Source organism: Tupaia chinensis, unplaced genomic scaffold (assembly GCF_000334495.1).
Source record: "Tupaia chinensis unplaced genomic scaffold, TupChi_1.0 Scaffold000272_1, whole genome shotgun sequence".
Classification (NCBI taxonomy): Eukaryota; Metazoa; Chordata; class Mammalia; order Scandentia; family Tupaiidae; genus Tupaia; species Tupaia belangeri.
The window spans coordinates 3,411,603-3,433,763 of record NW_006159754.1 but is presented as its reverse complement, the minus strand read 5'-3'; the positions used below and the strand labels follow the sequence as shown (position 1 = coordinate 3,433,763).

At 38.6% G+C, this 22,161-nt stretch overlaps 1 protein-coding gene across 17 annotated transcripts in view; it reads right to left on the bottom strand.

Moving 5' to 3' along the window:
• The window catches only part of MBNL1 (muscleblind like splicing regulator 1), a 244,304-nt gene that overhangs the window by 120,888 nt on the left and 101,255 nt on the right, over positions 1-22,161 (bottom strand). For 2 of the 17 annotated variants that reach the window (XM_027772374.1, XM_027772373.1), the window contains exon 2: positions 13,174-13,293. The exons of 14 other annotated variants lie outside the window; for them this stretch is intronic. In XM_027772374.1, the coding sequence (XP_027628175.1) occupies positions 13,174-13,179 (6 nt within the window). In that variant the 5' untranslated portion in view covers positions 13,180-13,293. Of the gene's footprint in view, positions 1-10,411; positions 10,536-13,173; positions 13,294-22,161 lie in introns of all 17 variants that reach the window. One more of the 17 variants, XM_027772375.1, reaches the window with a different exon arrangement.

Genomic DNA, 22,161 nt, shown 5'->3' with positions numbered 1-22,161 from the left:
GTGTGTGTGTATATATATATATATATCTCCAGAAAGTTATATTCACCTATTCATTTAAAAATAATAAATTAGTGTTCAGCTCTATGTGCTAAATAATGTCATGGACATTCACACTTTTCTTCAATGTTGTTTATATACCTTCTCAAACTGTGAAACAAGACACCATAGGTAACACAAGTCAAAGGCAGATCTATTTATTTATTCGTGCTACCATAAGTAAATGCGAGGGCTGGAAACCATTACACAAACGCCTAAGGACTGTCATTCACACGTGTCAAATGTACGCAATGTGCCGTTCCATACAATTCTGTTGAGCAGGAGAGCTGCCCATCCCTAGGAAAAGGCCCCAGGAGAAGGTGCGATAAGGAGTATTTACGCTGATGTGATCTAACTTCTCTATCAAGAAAGGTACTTCCTTTCTCTTCAAATTCCCATTTCAGTTCTTTCCTGCAACCACTCTTTCTGTTCTGAGGTTAATTATGCTTTCCATAATGTCCTAACAACACTTTCAACAGGCCTTAATAGCATGGTGATATTTTAAACTATTTTTTATTGTTTATTTATTGCAGCAAAGACATTCATTCTGGATCTTGCTGCCATGCCTGCCGCTGACTGTTAAAATCATGTAGTGCTCAGTTTTCCTTTAATAACAGCCACAGTCAAAACCAAATGAAAAATAGGGCCAGAAAACACAATACATTCTTCTAAACCACTGTAAATTTTAAAGTTTACTTCTATTTATTTTATGTAAGATGTGATTGGCCTGTGATTTCACAGGCCAATATTCATTTTTGGAATAGGACTAACTACTTATAATCCGTATTTTCTTATCTCCTCTAATTCCCCAAATCTCTACAAACATAGGGTAATTCAATCTACATAAACAATATCTTATTAAAAAAAAAAAACTGATCCTACTGTAACAACTGCTTATTACCACAGAGAAAATATGAAGTATTTCATCCAAGTCCTTTTTCAATACATTGTTTTCTTTGTAGCCATTTAAAATAAGTACTATTGTGGGGCCGGCAGGTGGCGTGGTGGCTAAGAAAGCTGGACTCCTACATGGCTGACTGTGGTTCAAGTCCAGAACCTGGTGGCTGCCTTTCTCATTTCCCTCTTTTTCACTCACTCTGTAACTCTCTGATCAAATTAAAATAAAAAAAATTAAAATAAATAATTCTTTAAAAAAACAAGCACTATTGCTTCCCAAAAGTAAGAAATAGGAAGAATACTGCTACCTGCTAAGTTTGTCCATGTCTTTGCTTACTCTCTCACTGATTTTCACTAACACACACTCGTTTATTCAATAAAACACATTGCTTTAACCAGCTACATGAAGTGATGGTATCATTAATAAAGCAAATTACACATTCTTGGTACAGGTATAATTTTTTCTTTTAGTTGTCAGAGAAGGTATGTATTCTCCAGAGAGAGATAGAGAGACAGATGGAAGAAAGCACGAGAAAGCCACCCCAATGGGGCGCAGCCACACGGTACTACCTTCTCCAAGTCTTCATTCTGGACAGACTCTGGGCATGCACACATACACATGCCTGCCATGTTTGTCAAGCCTCTGGGCTGGGATTTAAACCTTGGTCAGCCATGTAGAATCCAGCTTCCCTTAACCACCAGGGTACAGAACGAGTGGACTAGTGTTGGCATTTTCTCTTTTTTCTTATTTTTTAAGGTTTATGCCATAGGGCACTTGCCAGAGAGAGGAAATATGAGAAATCGCTACCAGGAGGGATGGCCATGCCACAGTCCCTTCTCCTCCATTCTCCACCTGAGATTTGGGGCACAGATGCACAGTGTGATTTTCAAGCCACCAGTTTCCAGAACTCAACTATGGTTAGCCATGTGGAAGTCCAAGGCCTTAACCACCACAGCACCTGAGGGCTCAGTGTTTTAACAACACTAGCAGGGCAGACGCTTCTTTGTTCTTTGTACCTTATCTTAGGGCCCACGTAACTTTTTCTCTATACCCTAGCTTTGCACTTATTATATTATTTTTTCTTTTGGAAACTATGTGTGGAACTCTTTTGAACAACAGAAATCAATCTCAAAATGGCACGGTAAATTTTATATATGATCCTGATTTTGAAAATCTACTGAAGCCAGCCTGAAGGAAGAGTCTGGTATGTGGTGACATCGTCCTGTGTCCCACATCAAGCTTCCTTTAGAAAACATCACTTTAATTAGAGAAAATAAGTAATCCATAGTGAACGTTTTTTACCTCTCACTGTTTCTCTAAATAGATTAAAATTTATACTACCAATTATACTTACAAAAACAATAATCACACTTTTAACTTTAATGTTCATAAGAACAACATGTAATGGTGGAATTTATGGATAGAATTCAGGAAAAGACTGGTTTGCACAGTATACTTTTAAACTTGCATTTAACTTGCTTTTTAGATAAGTTACTTCACAAAGAAGATAAAGAAGAATTTACAAGAAGCTCTATGCTGTGCATTATCTTTATTAGATTCCTTCAGCCCAAGGAGGGGGGATGACGGGTGTGCTTAAGAGAACATGTGACACAGGCAACATTCTATGGGGAATGACATGTGGACTTGTCACAGGAAACCTAAAATCAGATTCTAAGTCTAGTGCTCCTACATGATTTTTTTTTTCTTTTTCAGTGTTCTTGTAAAGCTCCTAACTTCCACCAAAAATGCCAGGCATACCACATACCATTAAGGTAACTGAGAGACAAGAGCTCAGAGCTTTCCAACCCAGGGTAAGAAATCACTAAAATAGTTTGTGACACTGTCATCATTTAGTATTTTTAATTAGTGATGCCCTATGCTTGCCAAAGAGAGACTGGGGGTGGGCATAGGGGGGTATTGAAAAAGCAACCCCATGGGGGAATGGTCACACTGCAATCACTTCTCCTCCTCTTATCCCTATTTTCAGAATTTGGGGCATGCATGCTAATATACCTGGTATGTTTCTTAAGCCACCAGGTCTGGGACTTGAACCATACTGTCGCCATGTGAGATCCAGCTCTCTCTACCACAATGCTACTGGCTAACCTCTAACCTTCACTTTTTTATATAGATGATGATGGTGGTTTCAAACAGCCCAGGGGAAAACTTCTAAAACATAACTGCAGGACCCTATTTTTCTAACCTAGATGCAATATCTAACAGAAAAACTAAAACAGAATTATTCAAGAAAAAGAAATGTAATTATCCAGTACCTAGTCAGTTTTTATTCCATAAAACAATAACTCTTGCATTAATTCCTATAAAATAAACTTTTCTCAGGAAAATGATGAGATAATACAGAAGAAATCAAAAAGAAAGAAAATGAACATTTTAAAAAATGAATGTGGCTTATTTATTTATGAAATAGTTATGGGAATATAAGGAAAAAACAGTTTAAATTGACATAGGGAGAAACTTTTCATGATAGGACACTGAGATACAGAATTGAGTCTGGGTGGTTACAACTGAGGAGGGGGTTCCCTAAGTCTTCCCAAGGGACCCACTATTTACAGCCCAAGGACACGTCTTCATGTTTCTCACTACATAAACCAAGCGCTTGGCATTTGCCCTTTAACCAGGAAACACTCCTACCATGTTCCAGCTCTCCTTCTCTCTAAAGTTGTTAGTCCCCATTAGCCCTCCCTCATCCAATAAAAGGCTAAATAACCACTTCCATTGGAAACAAGGCATAAAACTAAAAAAACAGCAAAATAATAATGGCCTTACTGCATACCTCATGTAAATCAGGCACTGTACATGTGGTTTAAATTTGTTAATGTATTTAATCCTCAAAAGAATCCTATGGCTCAATTTTACATCCATTACAAAGATTAGAATCTGAAGTTCAGAACCATCAAATTAACTAACCTTTACCCACAGTCACAGAACTTGGAAACAGTATAGCCAGGGTTTGAACCCAAGTTTTCTGGCTCCAGATTCAACGTTCTTAATTTCAAAGTTAAACTAGTACATCTGCAATTCTACTTTGAGAATTGTGTGGCAGTCAGTCATTTTGATTGCAAATTATATCTAATATATTATAAATGTTTAACACACACACACAGACACACACACACACACACACACACACACACACACACATACACATATAGAGCCCACCTAAATAAAAATATTTCATTTCTGATGACAGAACTGGCCTCAGGAAGAAACTCACTGATCCTGTTTGTACCAGTCCTCTTACTATTATTATTATTATTATTATTATTATTGTTTCACCATTATTTATTTCTTGTGATTTTTCAAGCCACCAGGTCTGGTCTTGAACTGTAGTTGGCCATGTGGGAATCCAACACCTTAACCACCACGCCACCTGCTGACCACTCCTCTTATATTTTTTTAAGGAGTAAACTGCTAAGAACACATCCAGGACAATGACTGGGCAGAGAAAAGCTGGTAAAGTATCTACATTATTTCAAGAATTTTATGATGACCTTAACCTTTCTTAATTCATATATACTGCTTCAATAATATCCCAAATTTACTACCTAATTTAAACTCAGTAGGTGAGTTAACAAATGAAACTAGAAACAAGAGGAAGAGGAAGAGGAGGGGAAAAAGGCACTCCTAGGGTAGAGAAGAAAAGCTATGATTCCGTGTGCAAACAGTATATTACACTCAATGTAATTCAAGCAGACATAGCCATGAAAGCAATGGATTAGAGAAAATAATAGTTAATAGCATAGAATTTACTTTCTAGCAATAATAGGACTTTTATAGTAAAAGCAAAAGTTTGTGTGTTTGTTTTTCCCTCTGTGTGCATGTTTCCGTGTTCATAGAGACAGCAGGAAGAGATAGCAAGAGACAGAAGCCAGCTACATACATATTTGAAAAGTAATAAAAGAACCAATGAATGCTCCTTTCTACAAAGTAAATGTACAAGTGTTAGGGATAATTTTTCTGTTTTTAAAGTCAATCTTTTGGGACTTGAAGGGCCAGCAGGTAGCGTGGTGGTTAAGGGCCGATCTCACGGTTCAAGTCCTGGTTTTGGAGGCCTGCTTTCTCGCTTTCTCTCTAGCTTTCTGTCTGTCTTTCTCTACCCTTCTCTGGTCAAATTAAAATAAATAAATAAAGTTTAAATTAAAAAATAATTCTTTAAAAAAATAGCACTTGATTTAAGAGCTTGTTCTTGACGTACTCTGTAAAGTTCCATACTACCTTAATCTTAAAGAAGCACTACTGCAACATATGGTCCTCTTCAAATAAAGAAGACACAAGTGTTCATGCAAATGTCTGGTTTGATTTTTACACACAGTTAACGTTTTCCAAACAACCCTCCTTCAGGTGCCAGCATACGATATCCAGGGTTTGAATACAAGGCACTAATGTGTCTGGCTAAATTAATATATCATGCCAAGTCACTGGAGTCTCAGCTCAGATTACCTGAAATCACCTTGTGGCGCCCACTAAGCGGTGCTACTTCTCTCTCTGGTGTACATGGCATCATGATTTATTCACTGCAAAAGGTGTGGTTAAAGCTAAGAGGTTAAAGCTTAGTCCAAAAGGAGTGTGCATTTTGACTTCGATTGCTATTTTCGTACCAACATGAATTATTTAACACTAGACTTAGTTTGGGTTGTTGTTCTTCTTTTTAGCATATATTATGTTTTAATATAGACTGACCGAAGGTGCTTTCACCTTACTTACGGGAATGCATATCAAGAAAATAGTAAAATTTATAATGAAAAACAAACCACGGAGTTATACCAATCATGCTTCATAAACATTTCGGGTTTAAAAATGATAGTGTCTTCCCACACCATCCATGTAAGTTCTTCACTTTATGTCCATTCATTACACATTACAATCTTACAGTGTTACAAAGCCAAAATCATTTTCTCTCGCCTTCCTCCCTTCCCCTCTTTTCTTCTCTCTGGCAGAGTCTCACTTTGTTGCCCAGGCCAGCCTGGAGCTTGTGATTCTCCGGTCTCGGCCTCCTGAGTTACTGAAGTTAAAGGTGCACACCACCATGCCCTGGCCTAGAGGTTGTGCCAAGAATCAAAACAGGGTCGGATGTGGTCCTATCCTACAGAGTGCAGCGTTTTAGCAGTTCACACCAGTATGCCTGGGTCTAAAATTGTATTTTGATTAACTTCTATATAGAAGGGTATAAATCAATGAAATATTTACAAATATATTTCCCCCAGTCTCTGGCACCAAAATTGAGTTTCTGGAGGAAGAAATATTTTTCATTGCATAAAAAATAAATAAATAAAAGAATTAAATGGATCCCACAGCTTTCAACTCTTCACATAAATTATGTCTAACAATTTTTTTTATGCCAAATGGCATATGTGCATGCACAAGAGGAGAGATAAAGAGACAGAGGGGAAAAACATCCCTTAATGGAGCCTGGTTATACTGCAATGCTTTCTTCTCTATTTCTCTACCCCATCAAGATCCTGGAATGTTTTATCAAACTACTGGGGGCAGGTCTTGAATTCTAGTTGTTTACATAGGATCCATCTTCTTTTGCATAGTGCCTAATCACTGTGCTATGGGGCCAGGCCAGTCCATTCTTAACAAAATTTTAGAAGCAACTTGGAATACTTTGCTCCTGTAGTTACTGAATGGGTTACATGGGCAGTTTCAGTTCTGTCAGGTCCCTAAATCGGTCATTACAAAGATCATGAACACTCGGCTCCATGGCTCCTTTCTATAACCCGATCTAATCTGTCCATCCGTCCCCACTCTGAGCAGTCCCAGGTATCTTAACTGTAGCTTTGCTCTCCAATCCCATAGTGGCATGAGATCCTTACATGAGTTCTATCCTAGTTTTGGAACCTTTCCTCCACCCTTAATTCTCAGTCAAGCATTGTGTGCCCTCTTTTCAAGATAAGAATTACAAAACAAAACCAAAAATAAAACACATCCCTGACCTCAAGGAGTTCAGAATCTAGTAAAGATCAGACAGTTAAGCAGCAAGAAATCAAGAAGTCCCTGCCATGACAAGTGATCAAGCCTCAACACTGGCACTCAACTCACTTCAGACAACTCTTTCTTCAGGATTTAAGTCCCAAGTACTGGTTTGATTTCTGCTTCTAAAAAGAACACAAGAATGATAACCTCACCGTCCGTTTAACCAGGATTATTCTCCCCCTCTGGTGATCTCAAGGCCAGTTAGTGACGTTAGTCAAGACTGAGTGAAGTTCACCCACCTCGCTGATGGCACAACCACCCCGTATTTGAGTCAGATCTTATCTTGGATGTCCTTTTCTCCTTTCTCCACAGGCCTGCCATGGAGATTAAATGGCTTTGACCTGGGGTGGGGTGGGTGGAAGAAGAAGGTTCTTGGAGAATGAATGATGACCTAGTAACCAAGTCCCTAGCCACTTCCAAAGCTCTACAGGCTTATGACTTTGACTAAATATGCAGTTCAATTTTGTAAACAAATGTTTTATGTCTACCAACTATTAATAAAAGCTCAAATTTGCTGGAATCCTTTTATTGCATTTATATTATTTAATGTCCATGATAATGAAATATAATAGATACTATTATGAGACTAATACATAGATTAAAGGACCCTAAAGATGTTAAAGTAACTTGCCTAATGTCACACAGCTTCTAAGTAATGGAACTGGAATTCTAATCCTGGAATTCTCACTTCAAAAGTTCATTCTAAACCACCAAACTAAGCAACTTCTCTATCATACATGGCATCCTAATTTGTCCTTCATAAAGGGGAAGGGCAGAGTTGAGACGTACAGTTCAGAAAGTGCATGAATTTTACTCTCTAGTCCCCGCTGTTGTTTGTGGAAAATGTGTGTGTGTGTGTGTTTAGTTTTGTTGAGTTTTCTAGTCAGACAGAATGGGGTCTGAATTCTGACTCAATCACTCTCCAGTTATGTGACCTTGGGAACATTACATAATAACATCAACAATTTATTGGCTATTTTCTATATGCCAGCCACTGTGCTAATACTTGGCATACACTGTCTCATTAAATTAAGTCTTCATAAAAACCTTGACAAGGAAATAATATTATTCATATTCTGTAAATGACTGAAAGAAGGTAATAAGTAACCCGCCCAAGGTCAGAGAGCCGGCTGGTGAACATAGCCCTAAACTGAGCTGGGATGAAGCAAAAGCCCCTGGATGGCACCATGCTATGAAAAGGGTGAAGTCTGCCACCGTTGTCACCACTAAGGACCTCTGAGGATGGACTCTGGAGCCTCATGTCTGGGTTTGAATCCTTACATCCAGCTGTGAGATCCTACCTTCTCTTGACCACTATTCGTCATTTGCAAAGGTGAAATGAAAATACTAATGACCTTCAGATGATGTTTTTGAGGAGAATAAATGAGATAATGATTACAATGGGACTGGAGGCACTAGGCAATCAATGGATTATAATTAACGGAAAGGATCATTTTACTTTTGAATAATTTTGATTCAATTCTTGCATATTGATGATCTCTCTACTTTCTGTATGATTTGGTAAAAATCTCAAGGGATAGATCAACATTAGGGCCCTGAAATCTCATGCCCTATTCGGAAGAATAGCATAAAATAAAAATCTCTTTTGAGATTTAGAATGTTTGTCTTTTTGGTCATCTTCTTCTTTTTTTTTTGGAGAGGTTTTTGCTATAGGGCATGTACGCTCACCACACAGACAGAGAGAGACAGAGAGACAGAAAGTGAGAAATCACCCCCCAGGGGGGATGGCCATGCCGCAATCCCTTCTCCTCCATTCTCCTCTCGGGCTCTTGGGCACGCACACACACGTGCCCGGCGTGAGTTTAAGCCACCAGGTCCGGGACTCGAACCAAGGTCGACTACATGGGAGTCCAGCGACATAGCCATTATGCTAACTGCTGGTCCCTCTTTTTGGTCATCTTAAAGCCTAGATCTACTTGGAAATTATATTAAATGAAATATCAATGAAAGTAACTCTAAAAAGCATCCTAAATAAACAGTATAAAAGACAGATATTTTTCATTTCATATAGCTAGTAGTAATTGCTTGCACTTTCTTTTCTTTCTTGTTATTTAATTTTCCCAGAGGGTGCATGTGCTCACTATACACAGAGAGAGAGAGGCGAAGAGCGAGAAAGCACCCACCCTCCATAGGGAATGGTCATGAAGCAAACCCGTGTCCTCCATTTCTCCCTCCTTTTGGGATTTTGGGCATGCATACACACATGCCCAGTGTTTTCTCAAGTCACCAAGTCCAGGACTCGAACTGCATGGTCAGCCATGTGGGGTCCAGCTGTCTTAATCACCACACCACCGGCTGACCCTTCTTTTCATTTTTAAAAATGAAGTTGCGCTTTTGATTATTAAAATGAAAGAGTTCCAAAGAGGCATTAAACCAGTAGCCTTGATTCTAACTACAGAGAATCAATTAAGAAGTTCAGTTCATACTGAGAAGAACATGGTGAATAAAGAAGACATGAATTGATAGTAAGGCTGACAATGTTCCCATAGTAGGTGTCTTAATATCACTTGACGGATTAAGTCCTGTAAATGGAGGTGAGGTAAAGAATAAAGGATACTAAAAGTAACTCCTGTCACAAAGACAACGATCCTGAAGAAACTGTGCTGTTCATTCTAAGATGCCACTGATCTCTTGCTCATCTCATGATGCCCACTCCCACACCACATATATTCTTCACCCAAGTTAGTTACACCCATATGAAATGATTTCTTTTTTCACAAAAAAAGTAGGAATAGGTGGAATAATCCCATTAAGAAAAAAAAAAAAAAAGAAAAAAAAAGGAAAGAAAAAAAAAAAAAAAAGATGTACAAGAAAAGAGACCACTGCATTTAGAATACTAAGCATGGGCTGGTCCATAGCCTAGTTGATTAAAGGAACCAGATCCATCATGGCCGACTGCACAGTTATAATCCTGGCTCTGGTGGCCAGGATTTGAAAAGCAATCTATGGCCAACTGCACAGTTATAATCCTGGCCCTGGTGGCCAGGATTTGAAAAGCAATCTATGCAAGGGTGCCTCAAAGCCTTACAAGATGGAAAAATGTAAGAAAAGCAATTGCGGCATGATCGTGCCCCATTGGGAGGGAGAAGCTTATTCCCTCTCCTTGTTGCTCTTTAGCAAGTAATGCCTCTTCTGGCAATTTAAAACAGCAAACAAACAAAAGCTAAGCAGTAATTTTTTGACCAATGACAAAATGTGTTCTACGACTCCATTTAAACATTAATGGAGAGATAAAATATAAGCACTTGGTTAAAATATATCACTTTCATTCTATTTTTAATTTGCAACAAGATTTCTCTTACTAGGTACACAATGCAGATTTTAAAAGAGAAAAGAAGTGCTTCATAGATTTCAATTTAAAAAATGGAACTCTTTAACTACTAACTTACATGAAAATCATAGCTATTACTTTTTTTTTTAAGTTTCTTTAACAACTTCCTAAAGAAATAGGAATCTTACCTTTCCATATCTTCTGGAGAGCTTTCTCGGTGCTTTGAAAACTCCTGAGGTCTATGCCAAACAGCCATTCTCTTCCTCCCAGGGTCTTATGGGCTTGGAGAAATCCCCACGCCTGCTGCTACCACTGAGGATGAAGGCTAGGAAAGTTTCAGGGTTTGGGCAGCAGGATCACTGAGGCACAGCCAAAGCTAGGGAAGCCTTAACAACTGAAAGCAAGGGGAGAAGGGCAACATGGTACCCAGCATGGGGCTCAATCGTAGCAGCAGGGGGCAGACTCTCTCCTGCTCTCAGGAGGCTTTACAGGCAGCCATCACAGAACCAAAGGTTCTGTCAATGGGCAGGGCTGAGGAAGTGGAGACATGACCACACAGCACAGACCCTGGGAGAAGGGGAACAACTAGCACAGAGCTCAGGTAGCGCTTGAAAAGAATCACCACAATTCCCCACCAGAACACAAGAAGCAATGGAGAAATGCAACAAAATACATGGAGAGAGGCCATTCTAGCATCCCATAAGAAAGCCAGAAACACTGATGAGGAGAGGCAAGGAGATCTAGTTCTAGAAAGAAAAGAACATGTATTATTCATGCCTGCTGTATTTGCAGTTAAAGATCTCACAAGTGACATAAAATTACTAAATCCTGTCCTTCCAAGCAGACTTTATATCAAAGAAATGTACAAATTAAAAAAAAAAAAAGAAAAAGAAAAGAAAGAAAATCCCAGCGTGCTAATCCACAGGCAATGGAGACTTAAAAGGCAAAGTTGTTGGGAATTCAAGGAGAAAACAGAAAGCAGAAAAAGTTAAACGATTTCTAAATAGAGAAATAATGAAAATTAAAATAAAGGTCCAACACATTTTATCAAATACAGGACTTTCTATTATGATCAGATGAGGGAGACTGAATAAACTCAGTGGGATAAGAAGAAGGAGGGGGAAAGGCAGCACAGGAAGGATAGAGATGAGGAGAGCAAGAGATGGGAGAAAGAAAAGAGGAAGAAAGGAAAGTGAGATTAACTTGCTTCTGATGCATCGTTAGATAAACTATTCAGTGCGATGCTCCTGAACCTTTGCTTCATGTTATACATCCCGTGGGGATGCCAATAGCTTGTTAGTCACTACTCACAGCTTTTCGACTGCTCTCAAGCCTTCAGGAGCTCATCCTAAGGAGCTCACTTGGTATCAGATACTCAATGGCTACAAGAAACAGACCTAAGACAACTTTACTTCAATGAGTCAGTTGAAATCTAGTTAGAGACGCAGTATAAATTCTAGTAAGACTTTCATAATCCCTAATAAAGGGGCCAGCAGGTGGCATGGTGGTTAAGGCACTGGCCTCTCACATGGCTGACATCAGTTTAAGTCCCAGACCTAATGGCTTGTTTTTCTCACTCCCCCCTCTTCCTCTGTCTCTCTCTAGTGAGCCCACATGCTCTGCAGCAAATTTCAAAAATTAAGAATTTAAGAATTTAAGAATTAAATAATTCTTAAAATAACAATCCCTAATAAGTAGCAAATGAAAATGAGTAGGATTATATAGGGATTATCACCTTTCAAGAAGTAAACTAACCATGCAAAGTATTTTATACTTCTATCAGAACTAGATGATAAGAAACCCTATTGCCTGATAGCAATTATGTGTGTGTAATTCTTGACTTCAAGTATATATTTATCTTTTCATCAAATCTCAGGTAACTAAAATAGTAACAATAATCTATTTTATTTGGTGTCAAGTAGCTCAAATAATCTTGTGTCGAGAAAAATTTCTTTCTCTCCCTCCATACCTCCAAAAGATTAAAATCGTGTCAACAGTAACTGAAATAAAAGCAGCTCTAGTTGGGCAAAGATCTGATAAGTCATTAGGAGTCAAATATTGCCATTAAATGGTATAATCCCTACACCACCACAACAAAAAAATAGTGCTTAAGGAGCTAGTATTTTTAATTTGAGGAAATTGAGATTTTATAAGGGAAAAGAATGAGAAATTTTCCTTCAATAATGCTTTGTCATCAGAATAGTCCGTGCCTAAGTTTAGATGCTGGGGTGAATCAAAATTTAATTTTTTAAACCATGAATCATGTCAATATGATAGGTTTGCATAGGCAAAGATTGGGTGGGCCCCTATGGAAGAAACCAAACAGAAGCTAACTTTTTTAAAGTAATAATTCTGGACTTTCAATAAAAAACAAAAAGGCCAGCAGATGGCATAGAGGATAAGACAGCTGGATCCTGAATAATCTAATCTTAACTGGAAAAGAATATTCTTACCTAGAATCAGGCATATGAAAGAATTTAATTTAAAATTAAAATTCCATAACCTACTATTGTAAGAAAAAAAAAAAAAGAAAGAAAGAAAGAAAGAAAAAACAGGTGCTCATTTAAATGTTAAAGAGGAATAACTGTTTTCATATACTAGATAGTAATTTTTAAAATCACTGCAGGTCAAGTAAAAAACAAGAGACTCAAGAGTAATTAAGAAGGTAAATAGAAAACTGTTCTATTTACTAAGGTATCTAATAATAATCTTTGGGATTAGTATTTTCAAGTAGTAAAGCTAGAAGTAAATATGAACTTTATGAAACATATACAGGATCGCAGATAGGTCACTAAGGTAAAACCATGACTTCTCTCTAAAACAAAGCTTCTGATGTATGGAAATCAGAGGCCATTTTCCCTTAGGTGTCATTTCAGTCCTTGAGAGAGTAGGCCTACCTGAAATGTGCATACCCTAGCCAACTGGCTCCCCATTTGCCTTATTCACTCACCAGCATCCATTAGCCAACTCCATGGTGTATCTTCCATAGACAAGATACAGCTTCTTCTTGCCATGTTGCCATGAAAAGGATCCAGAAGGTCCCCCTTAAACCACATTTCCCGAGTGACTGCTGCAGCACCGAGAGTAAAGGACAGCCAGGTCAGCCACTGTTCCTTCCCAGCCATATTAGCAGCAGCAGCAGCAGCAGAAGCTGGAGCAGACCATCTAGACCCACCTCCTTGCAGGACACTAGCCAAAGCATTCTTGTTTATTCTGCTCCTACACAGAGTTTGCTCGTATGCTTGCACCTTTTCCAGAGTGTCAAAACAGGTGCTTTCCTGGGATCATGCTTAAAACCTGCTCCCCAAACAAGGTGAATATACTGTCACCATGAGACTCTGCATTTCTAATTCCAGAGAAAAACACGCTCTCAGAAGTTTACTTTAACGTAAGGAATAACGTGATGAATTCTTTAGAAATGTTTGGTCATCCATCTCACTCATAAGAGAGAACTGCCCTAAAATTTCCTGTGAATGAAAGAAAGGGCATTACCATATAAAATAAATGCTCCCATGCAACTTTGGTCACTTCTGTCATAATATTCTATCAGCCTTCCTGGCACAGAACTGCCTTTTTGTAAATGTTGGCGTTTCCATGATCTTTGGAACATGCTGGACAGATGCAGAAATATCAGGTGTCATTATCTTTATTTTAGAGAAGGAGAAAAGACTTCTACTTCCATATTTTATTCCATGTTGACATTATGGATTAGTTGTTTTTCTTACCAGTGATGCTCAACCTGAGTGGCTAGAACGTGGCTACACAACAGAATTAAGCAGGTAACAACATAAATAAGTGTTTAATTTACTTGGCTGATTTACTATAACTAAACCCTTATATATGGAAAAAAAAAAATCCTGACTTTTATTTCTTAAAAGAAAGCTCCAGCCACCCAGTGGCATGGTGGTTAAAGTGGTTGGATCCCACATGGCCAACCACATGGTTCAAACCTCAAACCCAGTGACTTGAGAAACACATTGTGTGTGTGTGAGCCCAAGATCCCAGAAGGAGAGTGGAGGAGAAGAAACCGGGGTGTAGCCATTCCCACAGGGGATGATTTCTCACTTTCCCTCTCTCTTTCTCTGTATCTCTCCCTGGTAAGTGTAAGTGCCCTATAGTAAACAACAACAAAAAAGATAGCTCAACAAATAAGAAACAGATTATTTTCCTAATCATTTACTTGTTAGAGAAGAATTACAATCACCAAGGGTACTGTACTCAGAGAGTGGCAGTCCTCACTACGTACACAGATTCTCACGTGAAAGTACTTCACAGTGTTTTGCATCAACGAAGTGACAATGACAATAGCTAAGCTGTATTGAGAATCACTGAGTGCCAGGCACGACCATCAGTGCTTTACGTGTGTCGTCCCACTTAATCTCACAACAATCCTAAGAGTTAGATATGAGTACTGTCCCCATTTTGCAACTGAGGAAACTAAGGTTCAGTCCGGTTATGTAACATCTCCAAGGTTATACTAATTAAAATCTAGGTTGTACAGTTCTAAAGCTAGAGCACTAAGTCACTTTAATAAAGCTGCAATGTTAATTTAGATTTCCATTTATTTGTTTATTCCAGTTATCTTTAATAAGGTAGACATTATTAGAAGTCTACATAAAATTGAAATTTAAATAGAAACCAGCAGGTGGTATGGTGGTTAAGATGATGGATCCTATTGCAGCATGGCCATCCCCCCTGGGGGGTGATTTCTCGCTTTCTGTCTCTCTGTCTCTCTCTGTCTCTCTAGTGAGCACATGCACAAAAACCTCTCAAAAAAAAAAAAAAAAGATGATGGATCCTACATGGCTAATGCCACGGTTTGAGTCCCAGATCTGGTGGCTTGAAAAACACACTGGGAGTATATATGTGTATGTGTGTGTGTGTATGTGTGCACACACACACACGTGCACACACTCATGCCCAAAATCCTAAAAGAAGAATGGAGAAGAAGGGATTGTAGCATGGCCATCCTCCCAGGAATGGTAAAGTGATTTCTGTCTTTACCTCGGTCTCTGTCTGTCTCTCTCTCTCTCTGGCAAGTACCCATGCCCTAGAGCAAAAATCTTTGTAAAAAAGGATTTAATAATAGCTAGTATATACATAATACCTACTGTGTGCCCTGAAATACTTACTGTGTTCCTTGAGTCCTTTACATATGTTAACCTGCATAAGAGTCACAACCACCCAACAAGGTACATACGCTCCCATTGAATAGAGTGTATCTGATGAATCTGAGACATAAAACTAACAAGTAGCAAAGGTAAAAATTTGGATCCAGAGAATGTGGCTCCTGTAAACTTGTTCTATGCCTACCTTCTACTGCCTCTTGAAAATTGGAGTGTCACAGCACACACACACACACACACACACACACACACAAAGTAGTCCTGGCCAGAACCTTGGTGAGAATATATGATATCTCTGTCTCTTTTGAAGTATGTATATATAAATATCCACATAAGCTTATATTTTACACATTTCTCTTAATGATGTTTACTAACATAAGGAATTAACAAGTGTTATATGTGAATGTGATTCTCAGTTCTTTATCATTTTTGGTCGGTCGCCCTTTCTTTCTTTCTTTCTTTCTTTCTTTTCTTCCTTCCTTTCTTTTGTTTGTTCCTTTTTAGATTTTTGCCATAGGGTGTATGCACTAGTTGGAGAGAGAAAGAGAGAAGGAGAGTGAGAAATCACCCCCTAGAGGGAATGGCCATGCCGTAATCTCTTCTCTTTCATTCTCCTCTTGGGATTTTGGGCATGTACACATATGTCCCTGCCATGATTTTCAAGCCACTGCATCTGGACTCAAACCATGGACACCCACATGGGAATCTAGACCTTAACCAACATGCCACTGCTGGCCCCTCAGATTTTAAAAAGTCAAGGATCAATTCATACTTCACATTTTTCCCAAGGGTATCATGTTTTCAGAGACACTGACAAGGCAGTAACGTCATTACCAGCACAATGTCGTCATTCTGTTTTAGAGGGTTTCCACTGATGCAAATCACGCTTATATTCCGTTCCCATCCTTGGCAAATAAATGTAATGATGTGCAGAGTCCAGACGGCTGTGAGTTTCGAGAAAGTTTTAGGAATCCAAGGATCATACCTGTAGGTATGAACTAAAACCAACGTTGGTCCAAGATACTTCTTTGAAAATCCAGCAGCTCAAATGACCTTCCTAAAATTAGCCTTTGAAAATCCAAAGCCATCTGAGTAATTCAGACAGCTTAAACCAAGTAGGAGGGCCTCAAATATAAGACCAGGAAGGCAGTGAAAATTACAGAAGTCAACAATTCTCTTTAATATTGCAGTGAGCCTAACTCTCTGGATTCATTTTGACTGTCTTCAGCTTTTTTTTTTTTCTCTAATCTAATCTAAATTAGCACCAACAGACATATGCACATGAAAACGTCAGAGAAAAAAATATATGTTTATGGTGAAGATGCTCCTCTTCTGTTAGAATGTAGCCGTAAGTTACAAGAAACACAACCATGTGGTGGCATTTCGCAGAACTTCTTTAAGTGGTCATGTGGCATACCTAGAGGTGATGTACTGTTTAGAGTCTATTTACTCTTACTTCGATCATCAAAAGTTACCAGAGAAGGATAATGACAATTTTGGACCCAAAAGCTAGAAAAAAAAACCCTTTTTTGCAGAATTGCTGGGGCAATGGTGCTAGATACTGTACCCATGCCAGTCGGCATGATTCACTATTTGGCTGATCACAGATTTAAACCTGTCTCAGTCTCGAGTCTTCACACTGCATTTACACAAAATTTATTCCGAAATTCTAGAAAGCACATTCTGACATCGTCTGGGAGAGAAAGCAGGCTTTTACATAAGCGAGGTCATAACAAATGATTTTTATGACCTTGGCATTACTAAGTGATAGACGAGAAAGAATTATGACTCATTTCTGCAGTCATCCAAATATATACACATAAGATGATACAGACAGACAGATGGACACATGCGGATTTTGACTGCTCAATCTATCCACTGCACTTACAGTTCTCATTTCTTGCCAATGTTAAAGACAGTGCATTAACAACATACATGTGAAAGTTCCTGATCATTTTGTAAAGATTTTAACTTTATTTCTTCATTTATTTATTTTAATTTGATCAGAGAGGGACAAATGGAGAGAGAAAGAGAAAGTAAGAAAGCAAGCTGCCAGGTCCAGGACTCAAACCGCAGTCAGCCATGTGGGACATGGCACCACGCCACCTGCCGTCCCTGAATTCCTAATCATTTTAGTAGAGTTTACATTTTTTTAAAAGAATTATTTATTTAATTCAAATTATTATTATTATTTTATTTGACCAGAGAGAGACAGAAAGAGACAGGAAGGGAAAGCAAGAAAGCAAGGCGCCATGTCGGGTCTCGAACCATGGTTGGCCATGTGAGTGTCCAACACTTTTATCTACCATGTCACCTGTTGGCCCCTAGACTACTTTTTTAAGGTGGTATCAGTAGAAATAATATTTGTAGATGAATATGATAACTAAGCTTCTTATTCATCAATCTATTTGATGAGTCTACTTCCTTTTATTTAGTTTCTTGAATGTTGCTTTATCTGGACATAAATAAATTAGTCAGCATAAACTCCAGGCTCCACTTAGGTGAGAACACGGGAGGTTATGGTGAGCTCCTTTGCTTCTCCTGGAAACTAACCCACCCACCAATCCTTTACTAATATCATGACATCTAGATATGAACTAGTGACCTAAAAGTGAAAAGCTCTAACTGCACTACAGATTCCTGAGTCATTTTGTCCTCACAACTTCATGTTTTAAATAAAACTGGCTAAAGAAAACCTGTGAGTGACTCAGTATGACTTCGTGTTTCCAAACCAGGAAAAGGAAGGACTTTCAGTGTTTGAGATAACGTTTGTTTTATTATAGTTTAAAAACAAACATTTCCTATTCAGTTATGCCCACAAGCAGCGAAAGAGAGAGAGAAACAAAGGGAAGAGTGTGTGTTGGGGGAAGGAGGGTTCTGTGTTTGTGGAGGTAAGGGAAGAGATGGGAGGAAGGGAAGGAGAGACAGAGACGGGAGAGAAAGAGAGAGAGGCTTCTGGGTTTGTTTTCGCAGTATCCGGTGTCTGTGTAAACCGCTTTTGTGCAGGGGATAGAATTTACTGCAGCATATTATGTGCACATAAGCCATGAAAGTATTGCAATTTATCATAAAATCAACAGCAATGGCCTAGCTGATTGCATCCTGTGTGTGGATCAATTCAATGACACAGAATGATGTATCCCATAGAGTTACATAAAAGAATAGAAATCCTGAACCTTTACACTAGATTAATTTGATATCTTTATTTCAATATTCATAAGACCTTTTCTGCATATAAATTAAAATAGCTTATTTTTGTTGTGACAGAGCATGTGCAGATTTTGTCCTAGTATCATGCTAATATTGGGTTGTCAGAAAAGTCAGGTGGTACCTTTTCTATGCTTTTCTCTGCAAAAATGCATCATGACGTTTCCAACAACCTACCGTAAACCTAGAGATATCTACTTTCTTGAAAATACATTTTACGTCATTGTTATTCACTGGAGTTATTGAGGGATGTCCAAAAGAAGTAATGAATTGACACTTGCCAATTACGATAAATATATGGAAATCACCAAAGGATAATTGGGATTACCAAAGCACCCGTAAGAGTTTCCACCGCAATTGTGCATCTTCCCGTGTGTTCACTGGGAATGCTTCATGCAAGCCTGTGTTCCCCGTTTGGGTACAGGATTGCAAACAAAGGGAACAAAATACCTTGGCCAATAGAAGAACAGAAAGTTCCAGAACAAGCTTTGAAAAACATACCCAGTCAGTATCCCTGTAAGATGGGAAAAAATAGCAGCAGCAGTGCCCAGCAGATCAAAGAAGGACTGCATGAAACAATACGGGAACTCGTTGAGATGGTAAAAGCAAAGATGGGTGCTCAAGAGCAAGTACTAAATGCAAGCAGAGCCGAGAAATGCCTTCATGACAATCCCCGTTAAGTGTGTATTATGCTCAGGGAGACCAAGTCAGGTACATGCCCATGGCCACTAGCTCAGGTCATCCTCATTACATAAGCCTGGGGCAGGTACGGTATTATTATTTTAGTTTATTTATATTTTAGGTTTTTGATAGGCTGTGGGCACTTGGTGAAGAGAAACAGAAAGATACAGAGAGAGAGGAAAAGTAAGAAATCATCCCCCTGGGGGGTGGGATGGCCACACTGTAACCCCTTCTCCTCCATTCTCCTCCCAGGATTTCAGGCATGTCGGCACATGTGCCTGGCATGATTATTTCAAGCCTCCAGGTCTGCACTCAAACTACAATCGGCCATGTGGGAGTCCAGCACCTTAATCATGCCACCTGCTGGCCCTGAGACAGGTACATTATTATTCCCATTTGACAGACAAGAACACTCACAGTGGTCGAAAATGTACCCAACGACATCTGTTCCCAGAATGTCCCTAATATCCTGAGCAGACACCAGGGAACAATGAGACTCTGCCACCACTCACAGAAACACACGCACACACCTGATGTCTATTCTTTTTGTTAGAGGGACTACCACATATTTTTTGCATGATACTGAGAGAGTTCATTATAATTTTTGAGAATTCATAGAGATGATTCCTTAAGGGGACCAGCAGGTGGCATGGTGGTTAAGGCACTGGACACTCCCCACATTGCCAACCATGGTTCAAGTCCCAGACCTGTTGGCTTGCTTTCTCACTTTCCCTCCTTCCATCCTTCTTTCTCTCTCTCCCTCCCTCCTTCTCTCTCCCTCTCTCCCTCTCTCTCTCTGTGTGTGTGTGTGTGTGTGTGTGTGTGTGTTTCTCTCTGGTCAAATTAAAATAAATGAATGAATAAATAAAACTGAATTAAATAATTCTTTTAAAAAATAAAAGGAAATAATTCCTTAAATAACTAGAGATCGCTACTCCTTCGACTGTCAAATAATTGCATAAGTGAATATTAACCCAAACCAAATAGCACACATGTCCCACGGCATCTGGAAAGATTTTATTGTGCCCAACACCAGAAAAATAATCAAATGCTAGCTTGTTTAGGAAGAAATATATTTTCTTTATTCACATCTGACATTGCTGCCTGAGCTAAGCCAAGTCAGTTCCACTAAGGATTAAACATCTTTCTTTTGTTTTTATAGGCTTTTCTTAATCCCTAACAGAAACTTTTCTCCATTTTTTAGTTGATTGTTAGTACAAACTTTCTATTTTGATGTTAAATGCTACCAGTATTATTCCTTTTTTTAAAGCCCAGCTTAGTTCCCAAGTGAGCTCATATTGTCTTTCAGCACAGGCACTTCCAGTTCCACATTCCTTTTTAAAATACTTCTTCCCCTGCCCCCCAGCTCCCTCTCTCTCTCTCTCTCTTTTTTTTTTTTTTTCATTCCAGAAATGACTAATCTTCCTGTTATTCTACTCTGTCAGTTTTTCCCCTGGTATTCTTTTCATGTTGCATAACGTTTACTTTTCACCAGCTCCTTTTAGAATGTTACTACTGCCTCCTTGCTACTAGCCTTCTGTTTTCAACAGGTTACAATGGTCAATATTTATGTATTAGTAAGATGTTGGTCAACTTTTGTGCTATTCAGATTAAGCTATTTCCTCTACTCAAAAATGTAAGGACTCTTGCAATGGCCATGAATAAAGATCCATTTGCCAATCCAGTCTAATCCCTACAGTTACCAGATACAACCTCTAAAGGGCTTCCTTTCTTGTTTCTTTTCGTATTTTCTGATAAGATGCTTCAGCAAAACAGACAGACTATCCCCACCTCTTTCTTCCCCGCACTTTTCTATAATACCATAAAAACATGTGAGCATAGTTTTATAAACACAATGTAAGGTTTTTCACTGCTCCAATGTTCCGTGGTAAAATATATTTTAATTATATGTCAAGAATTTGCCTTCTACTCTCATCGTGGATAATTATAATAGCTGTATCATAGTATCTGAACATCGGAAAAACAACTGAGTTTCCATTGTAGGAAAAAAAATCTGCTACAGTTGTTAGAATTCTAACGATTAAAGGATATATTCCAAAATTTACAACACAGTATCACAGGCCTGACTAAGCAACATAAATGATAGCCCTGGATTTATACACTGTATCTTTTGGTAAATTCAACATTACATCACACTCACTACTTCATAGTCACAGTATCCCTCGGAGAAAAGTAGTATTAGTAGTCTTATTTTATATATTCTACTCATACAAGAAGATATGCACACTCTTAGAAATATTAATTCCTAAAATCCTTAGAAACTGTACATTTCCTATAAAACTTAAAACACCTTCTGAAAAGCCCGACAAAGCACACATTATTACAGATAAAGGCAACTGTAAAATTTCACCCTCATTTCCCGAAAATAAAAGCCAAATTAAGTTCAAATGTTTGCTTATGTTGAAATAGCACAAGCTTTTTATCATTATTCTTAGTCTTGGGCAAGGGGTATTCCCACTTTTCTCTCTTCAAATTCTTACTTCCTCATAGTAAGTACACAAATTTAATTGTCCTTCTTTGTCACAAAGTGCCCTTAACAGAATCATCCAATTTTTTTTTAGGTCAGGGGAACAATATAAATTCCAAATATCTTTGTCATCAATATTTTATGTACTGTTTTAAGCTTATTTCTTTCTTCCATGCATATAAAAGAGAGAGAGAGAGTATTCTCAGCGGGACCTTTACACCATGATCCACTACCACCTTTGGCCAGCCCCCGATCTTGGGCACACACATGCTTAGAGAGATCTTCAGACATGAACCTAGAACCTTCACATGGGGGTCAGTCTCACATTTTACTACCGCTAGAGAGAGAGAGGGAGAGAGACAGAAAGTGCCCCCCTTCAGCCCCGTATCATCACCATTTCAGACAGTAAGGCTAAGGACTTCAAAGTCAACTAAAA